Genomic DNA, 21,716 nt, shown 5'->3' on the forward strand with positions numbered 1-21,716 from the left:
CATACTCTGCAATTAACTTCTTACATGTATGCTTCAAGCAAAGGCAGGTATGTTTTCCAAAATGTACAGCTTGTGATTCTATAAGAAACAAAAGAACACTATAATCCAGTTCCTCGGACTATTAACTACGTAGGTCTACCACTCTCTTTGGTATCTACATATAGATACTGATACACTTTCTTCAACTTATTATTTAATATTTGTATTGAGGTAGTGCCTAGAGATCTCAGATGGGGATGGTGTCCCCTTGTGTATTCTAGACAAGGTACACACATATACGATGAAAAGACAGTCCCCTACCCAAAATGCTGACAATCTAAGTAATCTTATTTGCTTTTCCAGCACCTAGCCTATTGCAGACGTTCAAAACCTGATCAATATACATGTATTAAAAAGATGCTTGATTGATATTGAGCTGGCAGAACAAAGTGCAGTTCTTTTGAAAACTGACAAAATTCTAAATTCAACTGTCATGTCTTCCATTAATTACACAGTTTTCCACCATTTTGATGCCACTAACTGAAACAGAACCACCACCTTCTTTGGAGTAGCGAACAGGATGTTCAGTTTTAAGTGCAAGGAGGGAATTCAGTTTTACATTTTTAGCTTCTGGATCTTAGCTGCTGCTTCTTGTTCTGGGCTCAGCCTAAAGTTGTAGTTAGGAGTTATGTTGACTAAGTAATGGAAAAGGTGTATAGTTTTATCAGAATTATTTTTCCAAATTTGTCTTTCGTTCTTGTGAGTTAAAACAAGTCTGCTCTCCAATGAGACTGTGACAAGTATCCACGGACAGCCTGTAAACTGTTATGTCCCTCTGAAAGCTATTGCATTTGTACCATTAGTGCTTCATTGTAGGTTTCCTGTGTAAAATACAGGCTTTGTTTTGATCAAAAACCTCCTTATACTCCGCAAATTTTACATGATTATGGAAATTAAATGCAAATATCAACATGCAGTCTTCCTATTTTGCTATTTAACAACTCTTGACAGTGTTTATACTTTAACACAATTATCTATTTTTAATGATCCAGTCCATTCAGTCCCTTGTTTTCTACCATTTTCTTCAAGATTAGACATGTCAGATGAATTCATTCATTGATAATTTTGATCGCTTGATTCCAGTAACTCAATAGCTAGCCATTTCTGTATATTGAATTATCAGTGTTCTCATCTACCCAGTTTTTCAGAAGTTTCCTGACACAGTTCTAGCAAACCAAGCCTCCCAGCAGTTCACAGATCCATCTACACCCTGTCTTCATTCATTGAGAGTTCATTCTAATCACTAGTCATGCCCTTGTCTCCAATGATTTCTGCCATTGCTTGTCCCCTGTAGGGTTCCAGGCAGTTTTGTGGAGTTCTTCTGTTTCCTAATAGGCAAACAAGAACCTTAATGTTCTCATCACTCTAAACTTTTAGAAGAGTGAGTTTTCATGCACTGATTGAAATTAAAATGTCCATGATATATATTTGAAAATATATTTTCATGTAAAGACTTCTGAGTGCAGAAGCTCCAAAAGTGGAAAAAACAAAATCCATATTTTTTAGGAAAGCCCTGACTATACTGGGCTTATCTATGCTTAAAGGTATTACAATGTTAAGGGATGTGATATATATCTAGATATAGATATCACATCCCTTAACATTGTAATACCTTTAATATATATAATATATATATTTTAACTGACATTGTCTACTCTAGGGTTTTTACCAGAATAACTGTGTTATACCAGTATAAAACACTTAATAGTGGTATAGGTTCTTAGGCATTGCCAAACTGGAATAGGGGGGAGGGATAGCTCAGTGGTTTAAGCATTGGCCTGCTAAACCCAGGGTTGTGAGTTCAATCCTTGAGGGGGCCACTTAGGGATCTGGGGCAAAATCAGTACTTGGTCCTGCTAGTGAAGGCAGGGGGCTGGACTTGATGACCTTTCAAGGTCCCTTCCAGCTCTAGGAGATGGGATATCTCCATTAATTTATTTATTTATTTACTAGAATAAGCTATTTTATACTAATATTCATGTATTTGCACTTGAGGGTCTATGCTGCTTTAACCATGTAGTCCACATATATTTGAGCTGAAATCAGTCTTTCCATTATCTCATGGAGGTTTCAAAACTCACCTTAGAGGTAATGATATAGACATCGATTGCTCACATCTGGTCCTTCAGCGTCTTTGGTGTACACACACAACACACAGCATGCATAGCACTTCCTGCATAGATTCTCACACTGCTGCTGTGTGTGGGTAGGAGGTCGGATCTGGTTATCTCAACAGGAAACAAGTGTCAATTAAAAACTCCTTTACAGAGTCACTACCATGTTTCATTTTTATCAGTATTTAGTTTATACAAATTATTAAATTATGAACGATATTGCTCTGTTGGTTACATTGGTTTAAAAGGCTCTGAATGATCACCTCTTACTTAATTTTATGGCTATTTAGTGTAAATCAACATTTTATTTTATAAGGTATGATAACTTACACATTTGAAATTAAAATATCAGGTTTATGAAATAGCATTTATTTAGGTACAAATGAAATTATAATTTTCAAAACGTGTCATGATTATTAATAGGAAGTATATCTAGGCTTCTATTTCATATGATTATCCACTTCCTCTTATGTACCTCTAAATGAAGACTAGATAAAGTTGCTTACTAGGAAAAGTGTAACTGTATGTGTTATCTTCTCCTTTCCTGTTACTATAGTGATGGAGCTTACATTGGTACATTATTTGAAAGGGTATTAGTGTCACTGTAGCAGAATTCTTTCTATACAAAATACCTCCTGGAGCCATCAACCACCACTTTCTTAGGCCTTGGCTACACTGGCAATTCACAGCGCTGCACTTGCTGCACTCAGGGGTGTGAAAAAACACCTCCCCCCGAGCGCAACGAGTGCAGCGCTGTAAAGCGCCAGTGTAATCAGCGCTGCACGCTCGCTCGCGGCAGCACTGTGAATCCGCAAGTATAGCCAAGGCCTTAGTCACCAGCTGATTAGTTTGTCAGGTGGTATTTAAGCTTTAATGGTCTAATTTCAGGATGTTGAAAATTAAGGTAATGTTCGGAATAATCACATTTGATGGGTTTGGATGGCTGACATAAGAAAATTGTTTTTAAATAACGAGTTTAAACCTAATCCTGTTTGGGGAAGATGGCTTGGGACTAGATTATTCAATGGACTGTTCAGATATGGAGCCCTCAATGTCCTGTCTCAAGATAATAGTGGCCTAACCAGATTATCTGATGTGTGGTGTTACGTGGTCTGTTTAGTTTCTACAGTACGCATGCCCACGTAACCAAAAAAAAAAAAAAAGTAGCAGCATGTTCACCACATTAGCACTGATTGGAACCTTTGTTAGCCTTGACAGAGAGGCCAAGTATTGATTGTCCATAGAATACTAAAAAATAAGCTTCCATCTGTAGAGGTGGTCCTTGCAGGTTAGGGTGAAGCCTGCTGGAAGAATGCAGTGTGGGAAGTTGTTGCTTAATATTTGTTATGTGCTGCTGGCTCTGTAAAAACACAAAATGAAGACTGTCGCTGTCCTTCAGAGCTTTACAGTCCTATAAGACAGGCACAGAAGCTGGGAAGCCGAGAGGAGGAAATAGTTCACATAGTGTTTTCTGTTGCTAATAAATATATTTGAGGGATATTTAACCCACAGGGTATTTTACATATCCTCCTCCCCTCCTATCTCTGCTGCCAAGGGTGGGTGCTCAGGCTGGGGCCTGTGTTGAGAGGGTATTGAGCATCAGGAATAGTCTACTCAAGCTATTGCATGGGGCTTAACACCACCAACTGGAGAAAACACCTCCAGCCAATAACCTGAGACCTTGCGGCACTTTGGCACCTTCCCTCTACCCAGTACAAGTAGCTGCTTTCAGCTGCTGGCCAGGCTGCATGATGGGGAGTGGGATCTGAAGCTACCTTTACATCAGACAGCTTGGAAAGTCCACCATGTAGTAACCTCTGTGTTGGGTAGTTCTGCTGCTCTGTGTACCAGTGCCCTAGCTGCTCCTGCTGCCTGATTACTGTGAAGTTCCTTGGCTACTGCTTGAGGGAAGAGGCTTCTCAGGAGCTGGAGTGCTAGGGGGAAGCTGATGTGAAGTGTATGGTGCTCTGTCTGGCGAGAGAAAACTAGCCCAGGAGGATGCTCTGTGCTCTCTCTCCGCATACGCATCCCCAGAGCATTACCGCTTTCTGTACCGAGTCCTTTTTGTTAAGTATAGGACTTTGATTTTCAGGCCTCTCAATCCATCGCTTTTCATGAGCACTAAATTCACACAGTTTCTTAATTCTGTTTTTAATTTCTTTAAATGTTTTCTCTTTTATGGTAATGAACTCTATAAAAGGGGACTTCAAAGAACCCCAAAAGAACCTCCTCTTTATTTGGATCATATTCAGTTTAAAGGTAGTGGTTCTGGCTGCTTTAGGGTTTTCTGCAGGATAAATCTTTTGCATTATTGTCAGACCACCAAGATTTTTAGATGCGATTAAGGATTTTGAATGCAATTTTTGGGGGCCCAACTTTTGAGACACCATAATGGTACCTGATTTTTTCAGAAAGTGCTGAGTACCTGCCTTCTGAAAATTGGGTCCCATTTAGTGTTTTAAATTGGATATCCAAAATCACTAATAACTTTTGGAAAAACTTGGCCTGAAATATTACCAGAATATGTACACACAAACTTTACCCAGAAGAGTGATTTGAACACCCAATCAGCTGTTACTGTGCTAACCTCAGCATCAGAGGATCCTAACCACAAATTGTGTCAAGCTACTCTTGTGAGAGTGATTGTTAAACTGAAAAGGATGATAAATGGATTTTTAAATGTTTAAAAAACCCAGATACCTCCTCCTAATTTTGTAAGGCTATATTTTCCTTAATATTTTGCAGCATTGGCCAGAGAGGCTTTAGAGTACTTCTAGAGCTTTCCTGCCGTGTAATTAGGGAAGAGACTTAGAGCTTGCACTGCATTGGCTAGTAAGGTTGGTGGGAGATCTAGGTGATGCTGGTAATTCTTTATTGAGCAATGTATTTTTTCCCTGTGGCAAAGAGTAAAATAGTTCTCCTCCTTAGATCAAAATAACTTTGGGTCTTATTTGGTTTGATTATTTGAAAATTGCCTTGATGGTATTTGATTATAAATATCGGAGTTACAATATTAAAATATTTTTTCATTTCTGGTCAGTTAGTTACCTTATGATTTCCTAGCTCACAATGAAGAGAAAAATCTTCTAAATAATGAGAACTTTAGGGAATAATCAAGGATTAGTAAATCTTTCAAAGCACTCTTCGTATGCAAGTGTAGCTTCAAATTCTGATTTATACACAAAGCTTTCTGCTTTACATATACTTCAAATTTATTTTTCTTGGATTCAGATTTTAAAAGGACACTGATTTCTAGAGGTAACCTAGTGAAATTCTATTAGATTAGAGGTAGAATACCATTTAAAAAAAAAAAAAAAAAAAAACCTCCTGAATGCAATAAACTTTGATGTTGTAGACTTTTTATTGAGTCAAATGGTTTTTTAATAAGTAGCATTGTAACACTAAAATCTATTAAAGATAGCTATCCCTTCAAAATAGGACACAGTTAGTTAACTATGGTAACATCAACTCCTTGACTGTTACCAGTGACTTCCACTGTAATGGAAAGAGAAGAAAAGGGGGGGAAATTGTCTAAAGCAGCAGAGAATTAAATTGAAATTAACCTCTCTGTTTGGAATTGATATCTCGCTTTTTTTTTAACTAGAGAGAACAGACTTTTTTGGGCATGTAGCATTTAGTAAATAGTAAGACAGAGACCTAGGCATTCAAAACTTAACAATATGTTCACGATTATGAAAATATTTCCTGTACTTGTCATTTCAGCAGCCTGACTCAGCCAGTGACCTGGCTGCTATGCTGATACACAGGATTAAATCCTTACTGAATGCCCAGTAAATTTGTCTTCTTGTTTTCAGCACCCTCGTCCCATGTACATGCCTTACATCTGGAAATGCCTTTAACCAATAGTCTAAAGTTACCCAAAGGGAATAGTAAAAAAAAGAGGTCTTCCACGTCAGTCAGCTCTGAAGGGACAGAGATACAGTTCTCTGTGCCTGTAAAGGAGAAATGTTTTGAGAATCTGCAGGAGAAAATGTTAAAGAAGGTCATTGAGAAGGACAAGCATTCAGAAGTTGGTAAACTACAATGCTTTTTGTTTCCAGTGCTTAAGACCGTAAAAGTAATTGTAAAGCATCTTTAAAAATCAGTGTTGTTTGTCTTTCTTTTAATTATGTATTGATAGGAATGTTTACAATCAAGTAACTTTTACAAGAAAGTACATCGTCCACAGTGGTCCCTCTAAGCTTTTGTGTTTTTTCTTAAATCTACAGGTATATTGAAAACTGAAAAAAAAGTGAAATTGGAAGAGAAAAGCTCATCATCATTTGGTATGCACAGAAAATCATATTTAAGCAAAAAGTCTAAAGCTTGAGAGAGCAAAAACATAGCCTGTCCCTAACTTTTTAGCTGTTATGCTCTTTTAGGTGTAAGTGCTCAGCTGTTTTAATATTTCTAAAGCAACCAGCTTTTAAAAAACAAAAAACCTGAAACCCAAACACCTAAATAGATGTAAAAGGATTTCTTGGAAATAAATAAACTTGTGTGACAGTATATGCCTAAGAGATTGTGTGTAAATTGCAAGGACGCAGAGGGACAAGACCCGTAGTAATAGTAGGGCTATAATTTCATGTCTCCATTCCTAGACCAACTGGGTGGGGCATGAGGCCTAAGAGGAAAGGAATAATGATAGGGTACCCTTTATAACCTTTTTCAATTAAATTAGTGGTATGTGTGGTTATTAACTTATGTCTAGAGGTGGAATAAATAAAGGAAAAGTCTAATGGCTAGATATCCAACAGAATGCAATGCCTCTTAAAATGAAATCTAAATTAAGGAAGTTTGGAGTATTCACTCTTCAAATATTAGTGATGGTCAGATAACGACTCATTCAAAAAATTTCACTTTTGCCACAATTCATTATTTTCCATCCCCAAACAAATTAATTTTTGACACAGATTCAGCCCTACATGTGTCTGAACTGATCATCAATCTATGGAAGGAAAGAAGGAATAGAAATAAGCCCAATTAGCTGTAATTGAAACATACACTATATCTGCTCTTATTCTGTGTGGCTAAGGGAAATGTACACAAAAAAGAGTATTATCTTCGAGTCAGTCCTTGAGGTTTATTTTCCAGCTGAAGTCAAGTCCCTCTTTATTACCTCATAACTGACTGCTTTGGAAATAACTATGAAGTTAGAAGCTGTGGATTATGGTTTCCCATGAGAAACACGTAGCAGGGACAGATGAATTATTGTAAGACAAAGACTCCGTTCTCATGCATATGTCAGTAGTACTTAAAAAGGAGTAGACATATAACTTTAATTTTATTCAGAACAAACTCAGCTGATAAAATTTTGGGTGAGAGGACAGCTAAATGTTCTTAAAGAAATTTATGGCAGCTGCAGTTTCAGGTGTTTATCATTAATCTCTATGGGCTGGTCCACACTAAGCCCCCAGTTTGAACTAAGATACGCAATTTCAGCTACGTGAATAACATAGCTGAAGTTGAAGTATCTTAGTTCGAACTTAAAGGTACTTACCGCGGGTCCACACGCAGCAGGCAGGCTCCCCCGTCGACTCCGCATACTCCTCTCGCGGAGCAGGAGTACCGGCGTTGACGGCGAGCACTTCCGGGATCGATTTATCGCATCTAGACAAGACACGATAAATCGATCCCAGAAGATCGATTGCTTGCCGCCGAACCAGCGGGTAAGTATAGACGTACCCTATATTAGATCACTTAGCATGCTTTGCTAGAGGACGTAATTTTTTAAATTAAGAGTTCTTCCTGTTCTCATCTTCCCTGTTTCTACAGCATGATCAAAACCTGGAAAGTAAATGGGTTTCTACTCTGTTTCTTACAAACTAATGGGTGTACTATTGATACATTTTTTAAATATACATTTTTTTTTTAAATGTAAGCTTTATTAAAACTGGGTCTTTTTTTTTCCTCATGTGCGGGTCAAATCTGGAAATTCTGAAGGCTACACAATGTTACCTGTCAAGATATGGGATACAGTTGACTTCTTGACACTGAGAAGCTGAATTATGTTACTCTGCTAGGAAGAGTCTCACTAATAACTGTTAACTTCAAGGTGTCTCAGCTAAGGAGGAACTCCAGTGCTATTTCAAAAATCAGTTAATCACAAGGGCTATACTCATGGCACTGAACAAATTAATTGAATCATTCCGCTCTTGGCAGGTGACTGGAACAACTGATTTAAAATTTAAATGTTGCTTTTAGGGTAACTGAAAGAAAAAAGTATTCGAGGATGATGTTTTAAAATGTTCATTTGCAATTAGGTAAAAAGAAGGAGAAAGAGAAAGAGAAAAAAGAGAAAAAGGAAAAAGATCATAAATCAAAACAGAAGAAGAAGAAGAAAAAGAAGAAGAAATCTAAACAGCATGGTGAGTTCAGTAAGGAAAAAAGTAAAGACAGAAAAGTAAGACAAAAAGTAAAGGTCAAATACTATCTTTCTGGTTCTGATTGGTGGTTGTTACTGACTGAAATATCGAACGTTCAACAGTTCAGAAACAAGTTCTGAAATATCAGAAATTACCAAAAGGAGATGTTGGTCTTGAAATTTCACATAGCAAAGGCATTTTGATCTGGTATCTCCTCTCCTTCTCCCCTTCTATCCCATCTCGGAGTGATCATGTCTACTCATGGCTTTAACTGCTATTCTTACACCAATGACATGTAGATACACTTCTCCACTCCAGCCTCCCTCCACTCAGTTCTGCATCACAGACTCTTTCACATCCATCCCTGACTATCTCACTGCTTACTTTTATCTTCACATTTAGGTTGTCTCTAAATCTTGCCAAATCTTTCTGCATAACATCTCTAAGATACAGTCTTTCCTATCCATCCTGATACTGAAACTTACATACAGGCTCTCATCATCTCACGTCTCAGTTACCGCAACATCCTTTTCACTGGCCTTGACAAATGCAATCTTGTCCTGCTCATATCCAGCCAGAATGCTGCTGTGATCATTTTCCTAGCCTGTCACTTTAACTATGTTACCTGTGTCTTTGCATTCCACCACTGGCTCCCCCTCCTCTGTTGAATCAAACATTAGCTACTTGTCTTCATTTTCAAGACCCTTCATGGCCTGCTCCTACCCTCGTATAATCTCTCATTCACTATTGAGATGTTCACTTCTGCATCTGATCAGCCCATGATTCAGCCTTCGTAGCCCACTCATTGTTTTCAAACAAGCACTTCTGTGCTTTCTCCCATTCTGCACCTCAAGCTTGGAAGAGCTTCCCCATAAACATCTGCAAAACCAACTCGTTATCCTCCTTCAGAGCTCTCCTTTTGCTTGCTGCTTACAACAAACGGTTAGGCTGCTGATGTGCTGAGATCGCTGCTTATCTTGATGCCCAATTTTGTCAGTGTTTCCTTGTACTCCACCATCTGTCTATATCCATTAGTTGCCTCTTGTCTTAGACTTACATTATAAGCTCTTTTGAGCAAGCACTGTCCTTTGGGTCTGTGTTTGTACAGCACCTAGCACAATGGGGTCCTGGTCTATGACTAGGGCTCCTGGGTACTAGGGTAATACAAATAATAATAATATGGCCAAAACTCTGATCTTTTCTTCACCCCAGTGACGAGATATCCATTTTGTGAAAAATACCTGTTTACCGTAAATGTCTTGGGACTTGCCATTTAATTATACCATGTATTTTTCTTACCTTTCTGCTGCTTTTTTGTTTATGGGATATGCTCTTATTTTCTCTGTAATATAAAAGACGTAAAATGGAAAACAAAAACTATTGGCTGCCGTTGGCATGCCCCTCAGATTGATTTATCTCACTAACAAATCTGTAGTGTACCTTAGTAGATGTTAGTCATAATATTCCTAATTAAAATATTCAGAGTAATCCAGACAAGATTCCTGGAAACTCTCTGGGATTAATCATTTAAGAGCACCCAGGACACGGATTTTTAGTGAAAACTTCTGCTCACAAGCATGTGGTTTCAAGTGTGTTTTTTACATTCTGCACCACAAGATTTCTGGTCTCGTTTCCTGTTTTCTCAGCTTTTTGTTTACAGACGGTGTGCCTAATACATAGTCCCTGCTCTTGAGGAGGTTACGGTCTAACTAGGCAGGCAACGCTAAACAAAGGGAAAGCTGGGGAAGGTTCTATTTTTGTATAATTATATTTTTTTAAAAGGGGAGGGGGAGGAGTGATGGTAATGGGGCAGCTTTTGTTGATATCTCTTAAAATTTATTCTTTGTTGCTGCTGTATATAGTAAAACAGAATTGTGACAAAACAGTATTGTAAAGCACTTCCTAGTTCATCACAATTTCTGGCCATGACTTTCTAAAGGATAAACTGCAGATTTCTGAAGTGAGCAAACACTTATTCATCCAAACCACAGACTGTACGATGAAAATTGGCTTCTTGTATTAGTTTATATTGGGTACTGTACAGGTTATACTGAATAGGCCTAATAGGCCATTTTATTGATTTGGAATTACAAGTATATCTTCTGGAAATGTGATGTTGTAATTGGAACAAGTGTTGCATGGTATTCCTCTGAGCATAGAAAGCAAAATATTTTCGAAAATCCTTATGTATGTTAGCTGAAACCTTCAGTTTATCAGATATTTCTAGTGAGTGAAGTAGAGAAGACTAGAAGGATACTCTGGCATCTGCAATAGAGGAATGATTAACATTCATGCATGCTGTATAGGAAAGGATGACTTGAGTGTAAGCTGGACAAATGAAAAAACAGTTTATGAAGATTTCCCATTTCATTTAGGTGATGTACCAAACAGATGTATTTTTTACATTTATTTTGTTTACTCAAATTTCTAGATAGCTCTTGACTAGAAATTGAGGCTAGATGTGAAGCAATGAATGTCAAAAGCAGAAAACATCTTCCATAAACTTGAAAAGATTTGGAAAAGTAGCATGGTTGGTAATGACCTAAAAACATGAATTTTTAATACCAGCTTGAATTCCGTCCTCTTTAATGAAGCAGAGTCATGGAAATCTACTATAGAAATTGATAAGAAGATCTCATTTGAAAGTAAATGAAGATGAAGATCTTATGAGTCCATTGGAAAGAGATTCTTGCAGTATCAGAAAGTCTAAGTAGAACAAACCAATCTAAAGTATCAAATATGGTAAGATGATGACGATGGGCATATTTTGGATACACTTTGAGGATGCCAGCAATATGACTTCCATTGCTAGTGATAATATGGACACCACTTGGAAAGAGAAAAAGAGGTCAACCTAGAGCAACTTTACACAGAACAATAGAGAAAGTATATGACACTCAGAAGCCTGAACAGACCCGCACAAGACCAAAATAAATGGTGGAAACTGATGGGTGCCCTGTGCCCTTAAGAGTGCGGGAGGATGAAGAAGAAAGAATCCCTTGTCACAATATATTTCAATGTTATTTGTCACATCATAGATGGATATGCTGCTATACATTGGTGACACTGGGCAAAAAAGTTACTATCTAAATGCACAGCACCTCAAGACAATACAGAAGATGACACAATTAACACAGTTACTCAGTAGAATTGCAGTTGTCACTGATCATGGATCTCAAGGAGTAGATCGTATTTAGGAGTGGTGTGAAGGATAGTAAAGGTTCTTGGGGAATGTTGACTGGGAGACTAGCCTAAGCTTAGAGGCGATATGGAAGAAAGCACAGAATTGGCAGTGGATTATGGTGGAAAGGGAGAATGTAGAAGAGAAGCCTGAACAAAGCATGCAGCATGGAACTATTGTAGATGGTGGTAGCAGGGCTGTGGAATACTTTAAAAACGAAGATGAGAAGGTTGGAGTAATGATCAGTGAGTACGATTATTTAACTTCCATGTCCTACGATAGGTAGTCTCACTGTGCATGGATAATATCAGTCCATGTATTGTTTCCTATGACTGTTGTAGCTGCAGGCTCGGGCCAGTTGTGCAGAGCTGTTCTGTGTAGAGCTGCTGTCTCAGCTCTTCCAGGTAGTGGTGTTGGTGCTGCAGTTGATCTCCAGGGAAAAAGGAGAGAAGGTGGCAGCAGCAGCAGACACAGGGATGGGGAGAGGTACCGAATGAATTGGGTGTGGGAGTAGAGATAAAAATAAAAGTGGAAGAAAAAGGGATGGAGAGAATCACTTCTAGGGGAAGGAAACAGGACTTTAAGAGTACAGAATGTACGGGAGATGCTGTAGAAGTTAGCAGTAGGATGGAAACAGAGGATTGAAAATCATGTAGAGGATTACGTTGTTTCAGAGAGGCATCAAAACCGGATATTTATCCAAACGTCAAAACTTTTTAAAGTTCTCTCATTACTAGTTTATTGGGGGCTGGGGGGTGAGTTTTTATAATATCGCACAAAGGTGTAGTTCTGTATCTCTGAAAATTAAGTGTTCATCTTTTTAAAAAAAAATTACCTAACATTTGCAGAGATGTGCACATAACCCTCCAGCAGACCTCAGGTTCATGGCTTAATTGGGAACATTTTTAAAAATTTGGCAAGCATAGTGTGTTGGAAAAGGAAGATCATCTTAGCAGCAGACGTTTGGACAGATTTAGGCATGAAATTTGGGAAGCAGGAGAAGAACGTGAGACAAAAAAGATCCTGTTTTTCTCAAACGTCAAAACAAGAAAAACTCAAGAACTGGGGCTCATAATTTCTAGAACAAATCAGAAGGAGTTAAAAGTTCATTGTTACTAGTTTTATTTTCCATGTGAGTCTGTTGCAGTTGCCACAGGGATATTATTTGATTGTCAGTGGGAAGGAAGGAAGAACCAGGTGCTGATGAGGCATGATTTGTGAAAACCCTCTAAGATGTGTCCAATACACACAATACTGTTTGATAGAAAAAAACTGACAAAAAAGTCAATCAAAGATCAATTGGAGAACACTGATTATGGATATAGTGCGATATTCTTTCTTTTTGGTAGTCTTGCAAGGTTCTTTCTCACAATCTCAGGTATGTATGAAGTGAGAAATAAGAAGTTATATAATTAGTCTGGTGCAGTGTATGTACATAAAAGGAGGGGCAGAGTTGAAGTCACGCGTGAAATTTTTAACCTTGTAATTTTTATTACTCTGCTGTTTGACTTGGTAACCATAATGTTCTTAATATCGCTTACATTGATACATACGTAAAAAAGACAGTTTAGGGGTTTGTGTGATATTAATATGTTTCCCTTTATTTTGGTATTTATGCACTAATGCATTTTTTTTTTTTTTGCACATAATGTAACTTTCTTACATCATTCTCGGGCTTGTGAACTTTTACAAACATACTTTTTCTGAGTGCTATAACATGAGATAACCAGTGTTCATGTTAATTTTGTAGATTATTCGGATTATGAAGATAGTTCTCTTGAGTTTTTGGAAAGGTGTTCCTCTCCACTCACACGTTCTTCTGGGAGCTCTCTGACTCTGCGAAGCATGTTTACAGAGAAGAACACTTCATACCAGTATCCAAGAGCCATTCTGTCTGTCGACCTGAGTGGAGAAAGTAGGTTGGCTGAACAATAGGAAATTTTGTTTTAAAATTTATTTTTCTGAAAGAAGGTGAACTAAAAAGGCCAAATGCAAGCCATTCACTTTAGCCGTAAAAATGTGAAACTTTTTATGCTTGTATGTTGTTAAACCAATGTGTATATACTTTCATGACAGATTGAACAAAACATTTACTCTCCTCATGCTGTTCTGCATTGTGCTGAGCACTGGTTGGATGTTGCCACTCCTACCTCTAAGGTGGCTACATTGCATTGCTATATATATAGTAGAGGTCACCAAGAAGTGTAATCTTCCAGCAGTAAATCTGAGAGTGACTTCCGCTATGTGTAGTGCAGGATCATTCAGCATCTAAGTCCTAAATTCATGTACAACGTTAAATCTGTTTGCATATACAACTTCAGATGTATTTGTTTTTATTAGACCTCTCGGATGTGGAGTTCTTAGATGATTCCTCCACGGAAAGCTTATTACTGAGTGGTGATGAATACAATCAGGACTTTGATTCAACCAATTTTGAAGAATCTCAGGATGAAGAGGATGCTCTCAATGAAATTGTTAGATGCATCTGTGAAATGGATGAGGAAAATGGCTTCATGATTCAGGTAATGCACTTGCTCTGCAATCTTTCTTGTGAATTTTTGTTCTCTTGGCATCCCTAAAGTTCTCTATCTATAGAACAGGTAAGAAAAAGGTGGTGGCGGTTAAAACTTTTTGCATTCCACACAATGCCTCTATTTTTTTCTGTGCAGGATCATCTCTCTAAGAGTGAGGTTGGTACAGTTTGTGTCCATTCAGTCCTTGGCACCTCTGAATGTGCCAACAGTAGTGGCAGTTGCAGTGATATATTAAAATTGGAAAAAATTCAGAGAAGAGCAACAAAAATGATTAGCGGTATGGAACAACTTTCATTGGAGGAGAGATTAAAACGACTGGGACAGTTCATCTTAGAAAAGAGATGATTAAGGAGGGATATGATAGACATCTATAAAATCATGAATGGTGTGAGAAAGTGAATAGGGAAATGTTATTTACCCCTTCTCATAACACAGGAACCAGGGGTCACCCAATGAAATTAATACGCAGCAGGTTTAAAACAAACATAAGGAAGTACTTCTTCACACAATGGACAGCCAACCTGTGGAACTCCTTGCCAGGGGATGTTACGAAGGCCAAAAGTATAACTGGGTTCAAAAAAGAATTAGCTAAATTCATGGGGGATTAGTCCATCAATGGCTATTAGCCTAGATGTTTAGAAAAACAACCCCATGCTCTGGGTGTCCCTTAACCTCTAACTGCCACAAACTGAGAGTGGACAACAGCAGCTGGATCACTTGATAATTGCCCTGTTCATTTCCTCTGAAGCATCTGGCACCAGCCACTGTTGGAAGACATGTATCAGAGGGGTAGCCGTGTTAGTCTGAATCTGTAAAAAGCAACAGAGGGTCCTGTGGCACCTTTGAGACTAACAGAAGTACTGGGAGCATAAGCTTTCGTGGGTAAGAACCTCACTTCTTCAGATGCAAGATGTCTTGCATCTGAAGAAGTGAGGTTCTTACCCACGAAAGCTTATGCTCCCAGTACTTCTGTTAGTCTCAAAGGTGCCACAGGACCCTCTTTTGTTGGAAGACAGGATACTAGGCTAGATGGCCATTGGTCTCACCCAGTATGGCTAATCTTATGAAGACGGTGGCTTGGTGAATAGATTTTGGGAAAGCATTTGAAGAATATGGGGGCAGTATTGAAAAGGACACTGTGATCTGAGTGAGAAGGACATGAAGGTAGTATCTAGGCTGGCTCCATTGGAATGGAGTGGATGTGTGGCAGGGAACATAAGAAGAGACCAAGTTGGATAAATAGAAGGGAGCTGAATGATGTAGGGCCTTGAAGAAAAGAACAAGAAGGTTGAACTCAGCATAAAAAATGATGAAGAGCTATGGAAGATCTTGAAAAAAGGGTTGATGTAGTCATAGTAGTAGGAGAGAGATGTCTTTGATTGTGGCATTTTTAGATATAGACCGGTGGATCAAAATGGGTGTCAGACGAGAGGGGAGAAAGCTGCAATAGTCAAGGCAGTAGATGTTTAGGATGTGGGCAAGTAATCTAGTCATGTGGACAGAAAGGAAAGGATGTATTTTAGAGATGTTAAGAAGGCAGAACATTTTGGTTGGTGCTTAAATTTATGATAGGATGAGGTGGATATTGGCTATTTGCAGTCATGACTGATCTGGGCTTTATTTGAAGCAGCATCCTAGAGCTGAAAGCCTCTGTATTCCATCCATTACCAGTCCCCTAAGCTGTCCAGTAGCCATTTTATCTTTAAATATTGCATCAACCCTTTTAGACACAGATCAGTGTTCATTTCTAAAGTTCTCCATAATTAAATATTATTCCATTCATGTTTTGTTTATTACCCATTTCTAAATTCAACTGGCAATTTAATACTTCCCACACCTAGTCTCAATGCAGGTCAACTGGCCAATCATTCTTATGCTGCTATGTCCTTGTAACCTTGGTATTGCTCCCTTCCTATCTTTATTTCTACACTTTCTTCATTTTCATTTTCTTTTTCTTTTAGATTTTTTTTCATCAGTGCAATATTAAAAATAAATCTTAAGCACTGGAGAGATGCTTTGTAAATGAAAACTGAAGTTTTCTCTTTTCCATTGTTATGCTATAATATACACCTCTACCCCGCTATAACGTGACCCGATATAACACGGGTTCGCATATAGTGCGGTAGCAGCGGGCTTCCGGTGGTGTTTTAAACAGTCCGGGGCTCCAGCTGCTGCGGGGAGCCCCTGGCTCTTTAAATCACCACTGGAGCCCTGCCACCGCTACCCCGATATAATAGCGTTTCACCTATAACGCAGTAAGGATTTTTGGCTCCCCACGACTGCGTTATATCGGGGTAGAAGTGTATTGCTATATATTTCTATTTTGCCATAGTCCTATACTGGTGTCTTTATGCTCAGCTACTAAATATTTAGTGCTAAATTACTTATTTTATTATAATAAAATATTGTTAGACGTTAAATCCTACATTTTGTTTTCCAGATTAGAATTTGTGGCCATGGGGTCACTTTCAAAACTAAAATTATGCTTAATTATGGCTTGTTTTTGCTACAGCAAATACAAATTGCATGAGTACGATACTATAACTCAAGCCACCTGCTAAAGGAAAGCTGCTATTCCCTGCATTTTGAACAGGCTGGAAATAGAACTGACTTACAAATAATGAATTACCTTGTTTCTTTTGGATTGTAGTGTGAAGAATGCCTGTGCTGGCAACATAGTGTATGTATGGGATTATTAGAGGACAGCATTCCAGAGCAGTACATCTGTTACATCTGCAGGGACCCACCAGGTATGAGTTAAATCACTGGTTCATGCAAAATTAATTGTTGTTTTTACGTGTTACATTTTTGCTAAAAACAGATGGTATTGTATAATCATTACTCACAATAGGATTTACCTATGTTTGTGTGTTTGATACCGGTAGGTTATACTTTTCTGGATGAGTCTTTTATAACATTTTTTTCTGTTTGGTTCTGCGTGGCAACTTTTATTTTTCTGTTACTAATTCTTACATTTTGTTCAAAATGTTAACTTACCATTCTCATGAGTTCACAAGAAGTGAGTGCTCTCTTTTCTTATTGAGAAATTACCTCCCACAAAGAGTAGGCTCTTGAAGAGCAGTTATACTCTGAAAAGTGACGATCTTGTGTAAAAATAATACCTGCCTACTCACCAAATCTGTTCCCTGCATGTATTTTACTTCTGGGGGAATTCTACACCTAAAAATTTTACAGACAATATTTTAAAATGCTACAAAATTCTGCATATTTTACTGTTAAAATAACAATATAATCATGCCAATTTCAATTATTTTAGTAATTTATTTCAAAATACCTGTCAGCAAGTATGTCTGTAACAATACAAACCAAAAAAAATTCAGGAAATGTTTGTTTGTTGGTTGGTTTGTTTGTTTACAAATAGATTCCTTAGTAGGCATATTAATATAGAACTTTAAGTAATTAATTTAAATTACAATACAGAAATGTATTTCCCGCACCCCTCAGAAGCAGCTTAAAGGCTTGCGGGAGTCAGGAGTAGGAGCTGAGGGAGAGGGAAGGAGCCTGTGAGTGAACCTGGAGGGTTGTTAGATGTGGATGAGAGAAGTATGGAACAGGGTTATTTTTTTGCGGGGGGGGGGGGGATTATTAGGGAGTTGGGGAGCCTCCCCCATGCAGACCCAGTCTAGCCTCTCCCATTCAGTCAGGCACATCTGCCTGTGTGCCTGCCCCTTGTTCCCTATATGTACCTGCAGCCCCCTCCTGTTCCCAAGTAGCCCTGCACCCCCTCCCATTCAGCCCCTGTCTCAGTGCTGTCTCCCCACTAGCTCCTGAGCCCGCACCCCAGTCTGTCTCTCCACTAGCCTTTCTGAACCCCAGTCTGTGACCCTCTCCCCCCCAGCAGCCACATGTGTCCCACTCTCTCTGTTTTCCCCCCACCTCCACATGATCTCCTGGCTCCGCGGGTAGGGTGCTGTGATGATCGCTGCTGGATGTTACTGCCTGTCAGTGAGCTGCTGTCTGTTCTGGCGCAACAGTGGCCTCAGGTGGGCGAAAGGTGGAACTCCAGTGCTTCTCGGGCCGAATGTATTTTCCACAGAGGAAAAAAAAAAATTCTGCACTGGACATGAACTCTGAGCGTGCGCAAATTGCCAGACTACTTTTGCATTCAGGTACATCTGTGCAACCTCATTGTGTAACCAATGGCAGAATTTTACCTGTAGAATTGCTGTTGTAGATGATGGTGCACGAGTCAGAAGAAACACAGCTTGATTTTTAGATTTTAGCAGGAGTTTCAAGGACTGGCGATTTGAAAACCATTTTACTTGTAACCTGAGTATGTTTGTTCTGGGAGTAATTGAAACAATAAAAATAACTTCACAGTGCCATGTTTACAGTTATTCTTCAGAGCAGAAACATGTTTTTGGAGGGAAGTTTAGAGTTCTTTCTGGCAAATTTTTCACATATAACCACTACCCCACCCATCTGGAGATTCATGTAACTGTTTAATCTTCTCAGATGGAGAAACGAGAACAAAATATACATATTTAAATGTATACTTGGATACCTAAATAAGTGGGCTAATTTGCAGAGGTGATAAGTACTCATAACTGCCACTGACTTCCATGGGAGGCGAAGATGCTTAGTATCTCTGAAAAATAGGCCATTTATTTAGATGTCTCCATTATGGACTTAGGCACCTAACTTTAAGCACAGACATTTGAAAATTCAGCCCTATGTTTTTGACTGTAAGACACTTGAGTTTTATAATCTAGTGTGTATATGTGACACTGAATTTTGCATTTGAAGATATAAAATTAGTGTGTGCCACTGACTTTAAAATATTTGGAACTGCTCATTTGATGACACAGTTTGGCCCCAATCCTCCCTTCCCGCCTGCCTCCTCTGACTCCACTTCTCCGCCCCCTTCCCGCCCCCCCCCCCCCCCCCCTTTCTTTCTGTCTAGGAGATGAGTCATTCAGGATGTCAGCATTTGACACTGGATTGGGAGGATGGGCTGGGTAATGGACGGTGTTTTGCTGGAAGGTGTTAATGGCTACCATCAGGCTGGTTCTTTTATCCACGGATAATTCTATGCATACCATTTTAGTGTAAGGACTGGCAAGTTTCCATCTAATTTTGTTCTTATAGTGCTTGTGCATTTCCGTTATGCTACAGGTGTGTGTACTTCTCGTGCACCATAGCTGGAGAATTTTCACTAGCAGCACCTGTAGGGGCAGTCCCTCCCACACCATTGCTTCCTTGCGCTCTGAACCAAGGGTATAAAGAGTGGAGCCACTCTGCTCATCCTTTAGTTCCTTCTTCCTTCCTGTGATGGGTAGTGAGAGCGTTTCTGTGCTTACAGCCTCGTTCCTTTGCGAACAAAGTTGCAATTAGTTAGCTTTTACATAGTGATACTTATTGTTTCATCCTTTAGATGTTTCTTTTCTCTTTAATCAAATTTATTTTGTTTTCTGTGGATCCTGCTGGCTTCTGGGACTTGCCCAGTACCAGGGGAGCCTATGTGACAGTCCCCTGTTTTTAAGCCCCACTCCAGCTGTCATCTGCCAATGCCTGTCAGTAACCTGCACTCTCCACTGTTTAAAGTGCTTGGGCAAGGGTCATGTTAGAGACCCAGTCTGACAACACCAGAGGTCTATGCAGCTGTGAGAGATGTATTTTTCAGTACTGACATCATCACTGATTCAGGCCAAAGCTCCTCCACCAGCCCTGTTCCTTATCTTATCGGTACTGACGGTAGGGTCTGTTACGTCCTCATCTGTCTCAGGTCCGGTACCCCATTCATCTGCCTCCTCCATGACAATATCTAAACCTTCATGGCATCGCACAGTACTGATAGCTAGGAAGCCTTCAATGCTTCCTCATAGACTCATAGACTTTAAGGCCAGAAGGGGCCATCGTGATCATCTGTTCTAGTCTGACCTCTTGCACATCTCAACCACCCTCTCCTGTAATACTCAACCTCTGACTGTTACTGAAGTTCTCAAATCACGATTTAAAGACTTCAAGTTACAGAGAATCCACCATTTACGCTAGTTTAAACCTGCAAGTGACCCATGCCCCATGCTGCAGAGGAAGGCAGAAACTCCCAGGGTCTCTGTCAATCAGACCTGTGGAAAAATCCCTTCCTGATCCCAAATATGGCAGTCAGTTAAACCCTGAGCATTTGAGCAAGACCCAATAGCCAGACATGTGGAAAAGTATTTGCTGTAGTAAATCAGAGCCCGCCCCATGTAATGTCCCATCACTGGCCATTAGAGAGATTTGCTGTTAGCAGTTGTAGATCAGTTACATGCCATTATAGGAAATCTCATCATACCATTCCCTCCATAAATTTGGCAAGCCACACTGCCGCTGAAAGGTGTAACCTGATGCAATGGCTACAAGCTGAAGCTAGACAAATTCAGACTAGAAATAAAGTGTAAATTTTTAGCAGCGAGAGTAATTAACCATTGGAACAATTTACCAAGGGTTGTGGTGGATTCTCCATCACTGACCATTTTAAAATCAAGATGGGATGTTTTTCTAAAAAATCTGCTCTAGGGATTATGTTAGGGAAGTTCTATGACCTGTGTTACACAGGAGGTCAACCTAGATGATCACAATGATCCCTTCTGGCCTTGGAATCGATGACAATGGCTTGGGGGTCACCAGCAGTATAATGGACATATGCAAGCACTCAAAGAAGAAAAAGCAGACACTCGTTTTCCTGTAACTGATGTTCTTTGAGATGTGTTGCATATGTCCATTACATGGCTCATCCTCAAACTCCAAGCATTGGCGTCTATAATCGGGATCCCAGTGCAAAGGAACTGAAGGATGGTTGGGGCGACTTTATACCCTCAGTTCAGAGAATGAGGAAGCCAAAGAATGGGCAGGGCCTCCCCTCCAGGTACGACTAGGGAAAACACTCCAACACCTTGCTGTGATGCGCATATTTACAGCATGTTGGACACACAACACATTTCAAAGAACAACAGTAACAAGAAGGTGAGTAATTATTTTTAACAGTTGCAGAGTGAAAGTCCTATATAGTTCTGGGAATAATTAGGGATACAATTATTATTATGATTTATTAAATTGGTATAAAAGTAAGATGATTAGTTAAGTTACTTAGGGTTTACTCATACTTGTGGTTTAGAAACAGAAGTCACCAGACTCGATCAGACCCAAGGTTCATCTAGTCCAATATCTATCTCTGAGAGGGGTCAGTATGATATATTTCAGAGGAAAGTGTAGAGTCCTGCTGTAAATCCTGATCTAAAGGTTAGATTGTCTTGCTTTGAAGCACCAGGTTTAATAGCTTTTTCCAAATTTTTGTTGTTAATTATCATAACTCTGGATATTCTTGATATCCATTTAAATGTCCCATCTCTCTTTGAATCTTAAGTTCTTGGTATCTTAAATTATCTTTTCAATAAGCAGATATCTTTTTAGAAAAGACCATTCTAATTCAAAACTTTAATTTCAAATTCAGTTCACAGGTGTATCATGGTATAGAATA

General features: G+C 39.1%; 1 protein-coding gene across 13 annotated transcripts in view; it reads left to right on the forward strand.

The window, feature by feature from the left end:
- Positions 1–21,716, forward strand: part of PHF20L1 (PHD finger protein 20 like 1) — an 81,936-nt gene that overhangs the window by 46,800 nt on the left and 13,420 nt on the right. For 9 of the 13 annotated variants that reach the window (XM_034763653.1, XM_034763640.1, XM_034763641.1 and 6 more), the window contains 6 exons: positions 5,969–6,187; positions 6,383–6,439; positions 8,417–8,521; positions 13,450–13,614; positions 14,040–14,221; positions 16,884–16,983. In XM_034763653.1, the coding sequence (XP_034619544.1) occupies positions 5,969–6,187; positions 6,383–6,439; positions 8,417–8,521; positions 13,450–13,614; positions 14,040–14,221; positions 16,884–16,983 (828 nt within the window). The remainder of the gene's footprint in view (positions 1–5,968; positions 6,188–6,382; positions 6,440–8,416; positions 8,522–13,449; positions 13,615–14,039; positions 14,222–16,883; positions 16,984–21,716) is intronic. The other 4 variants (XM_034763649.1, XM_034763650.1, XM_034763651.1 and 1 more) reach the window with 1 other exon arrangement.

The sequence above is a fragment of the Trachemys scripta genome, chromosome 2 (genome assembly GCF_013100865.1).
Source record: "Trachemys scripta elegans isolate TJP31775 chromosome 2, CAS_Tse_1.0, whole genome shotgun sequence".
Classification (NCBI taxonomy): domain Eukaryota; kingdom Metazoa; phylum Chordata; order Testudines; family Emydidae; genus Trachemys; species Trachemys scripta.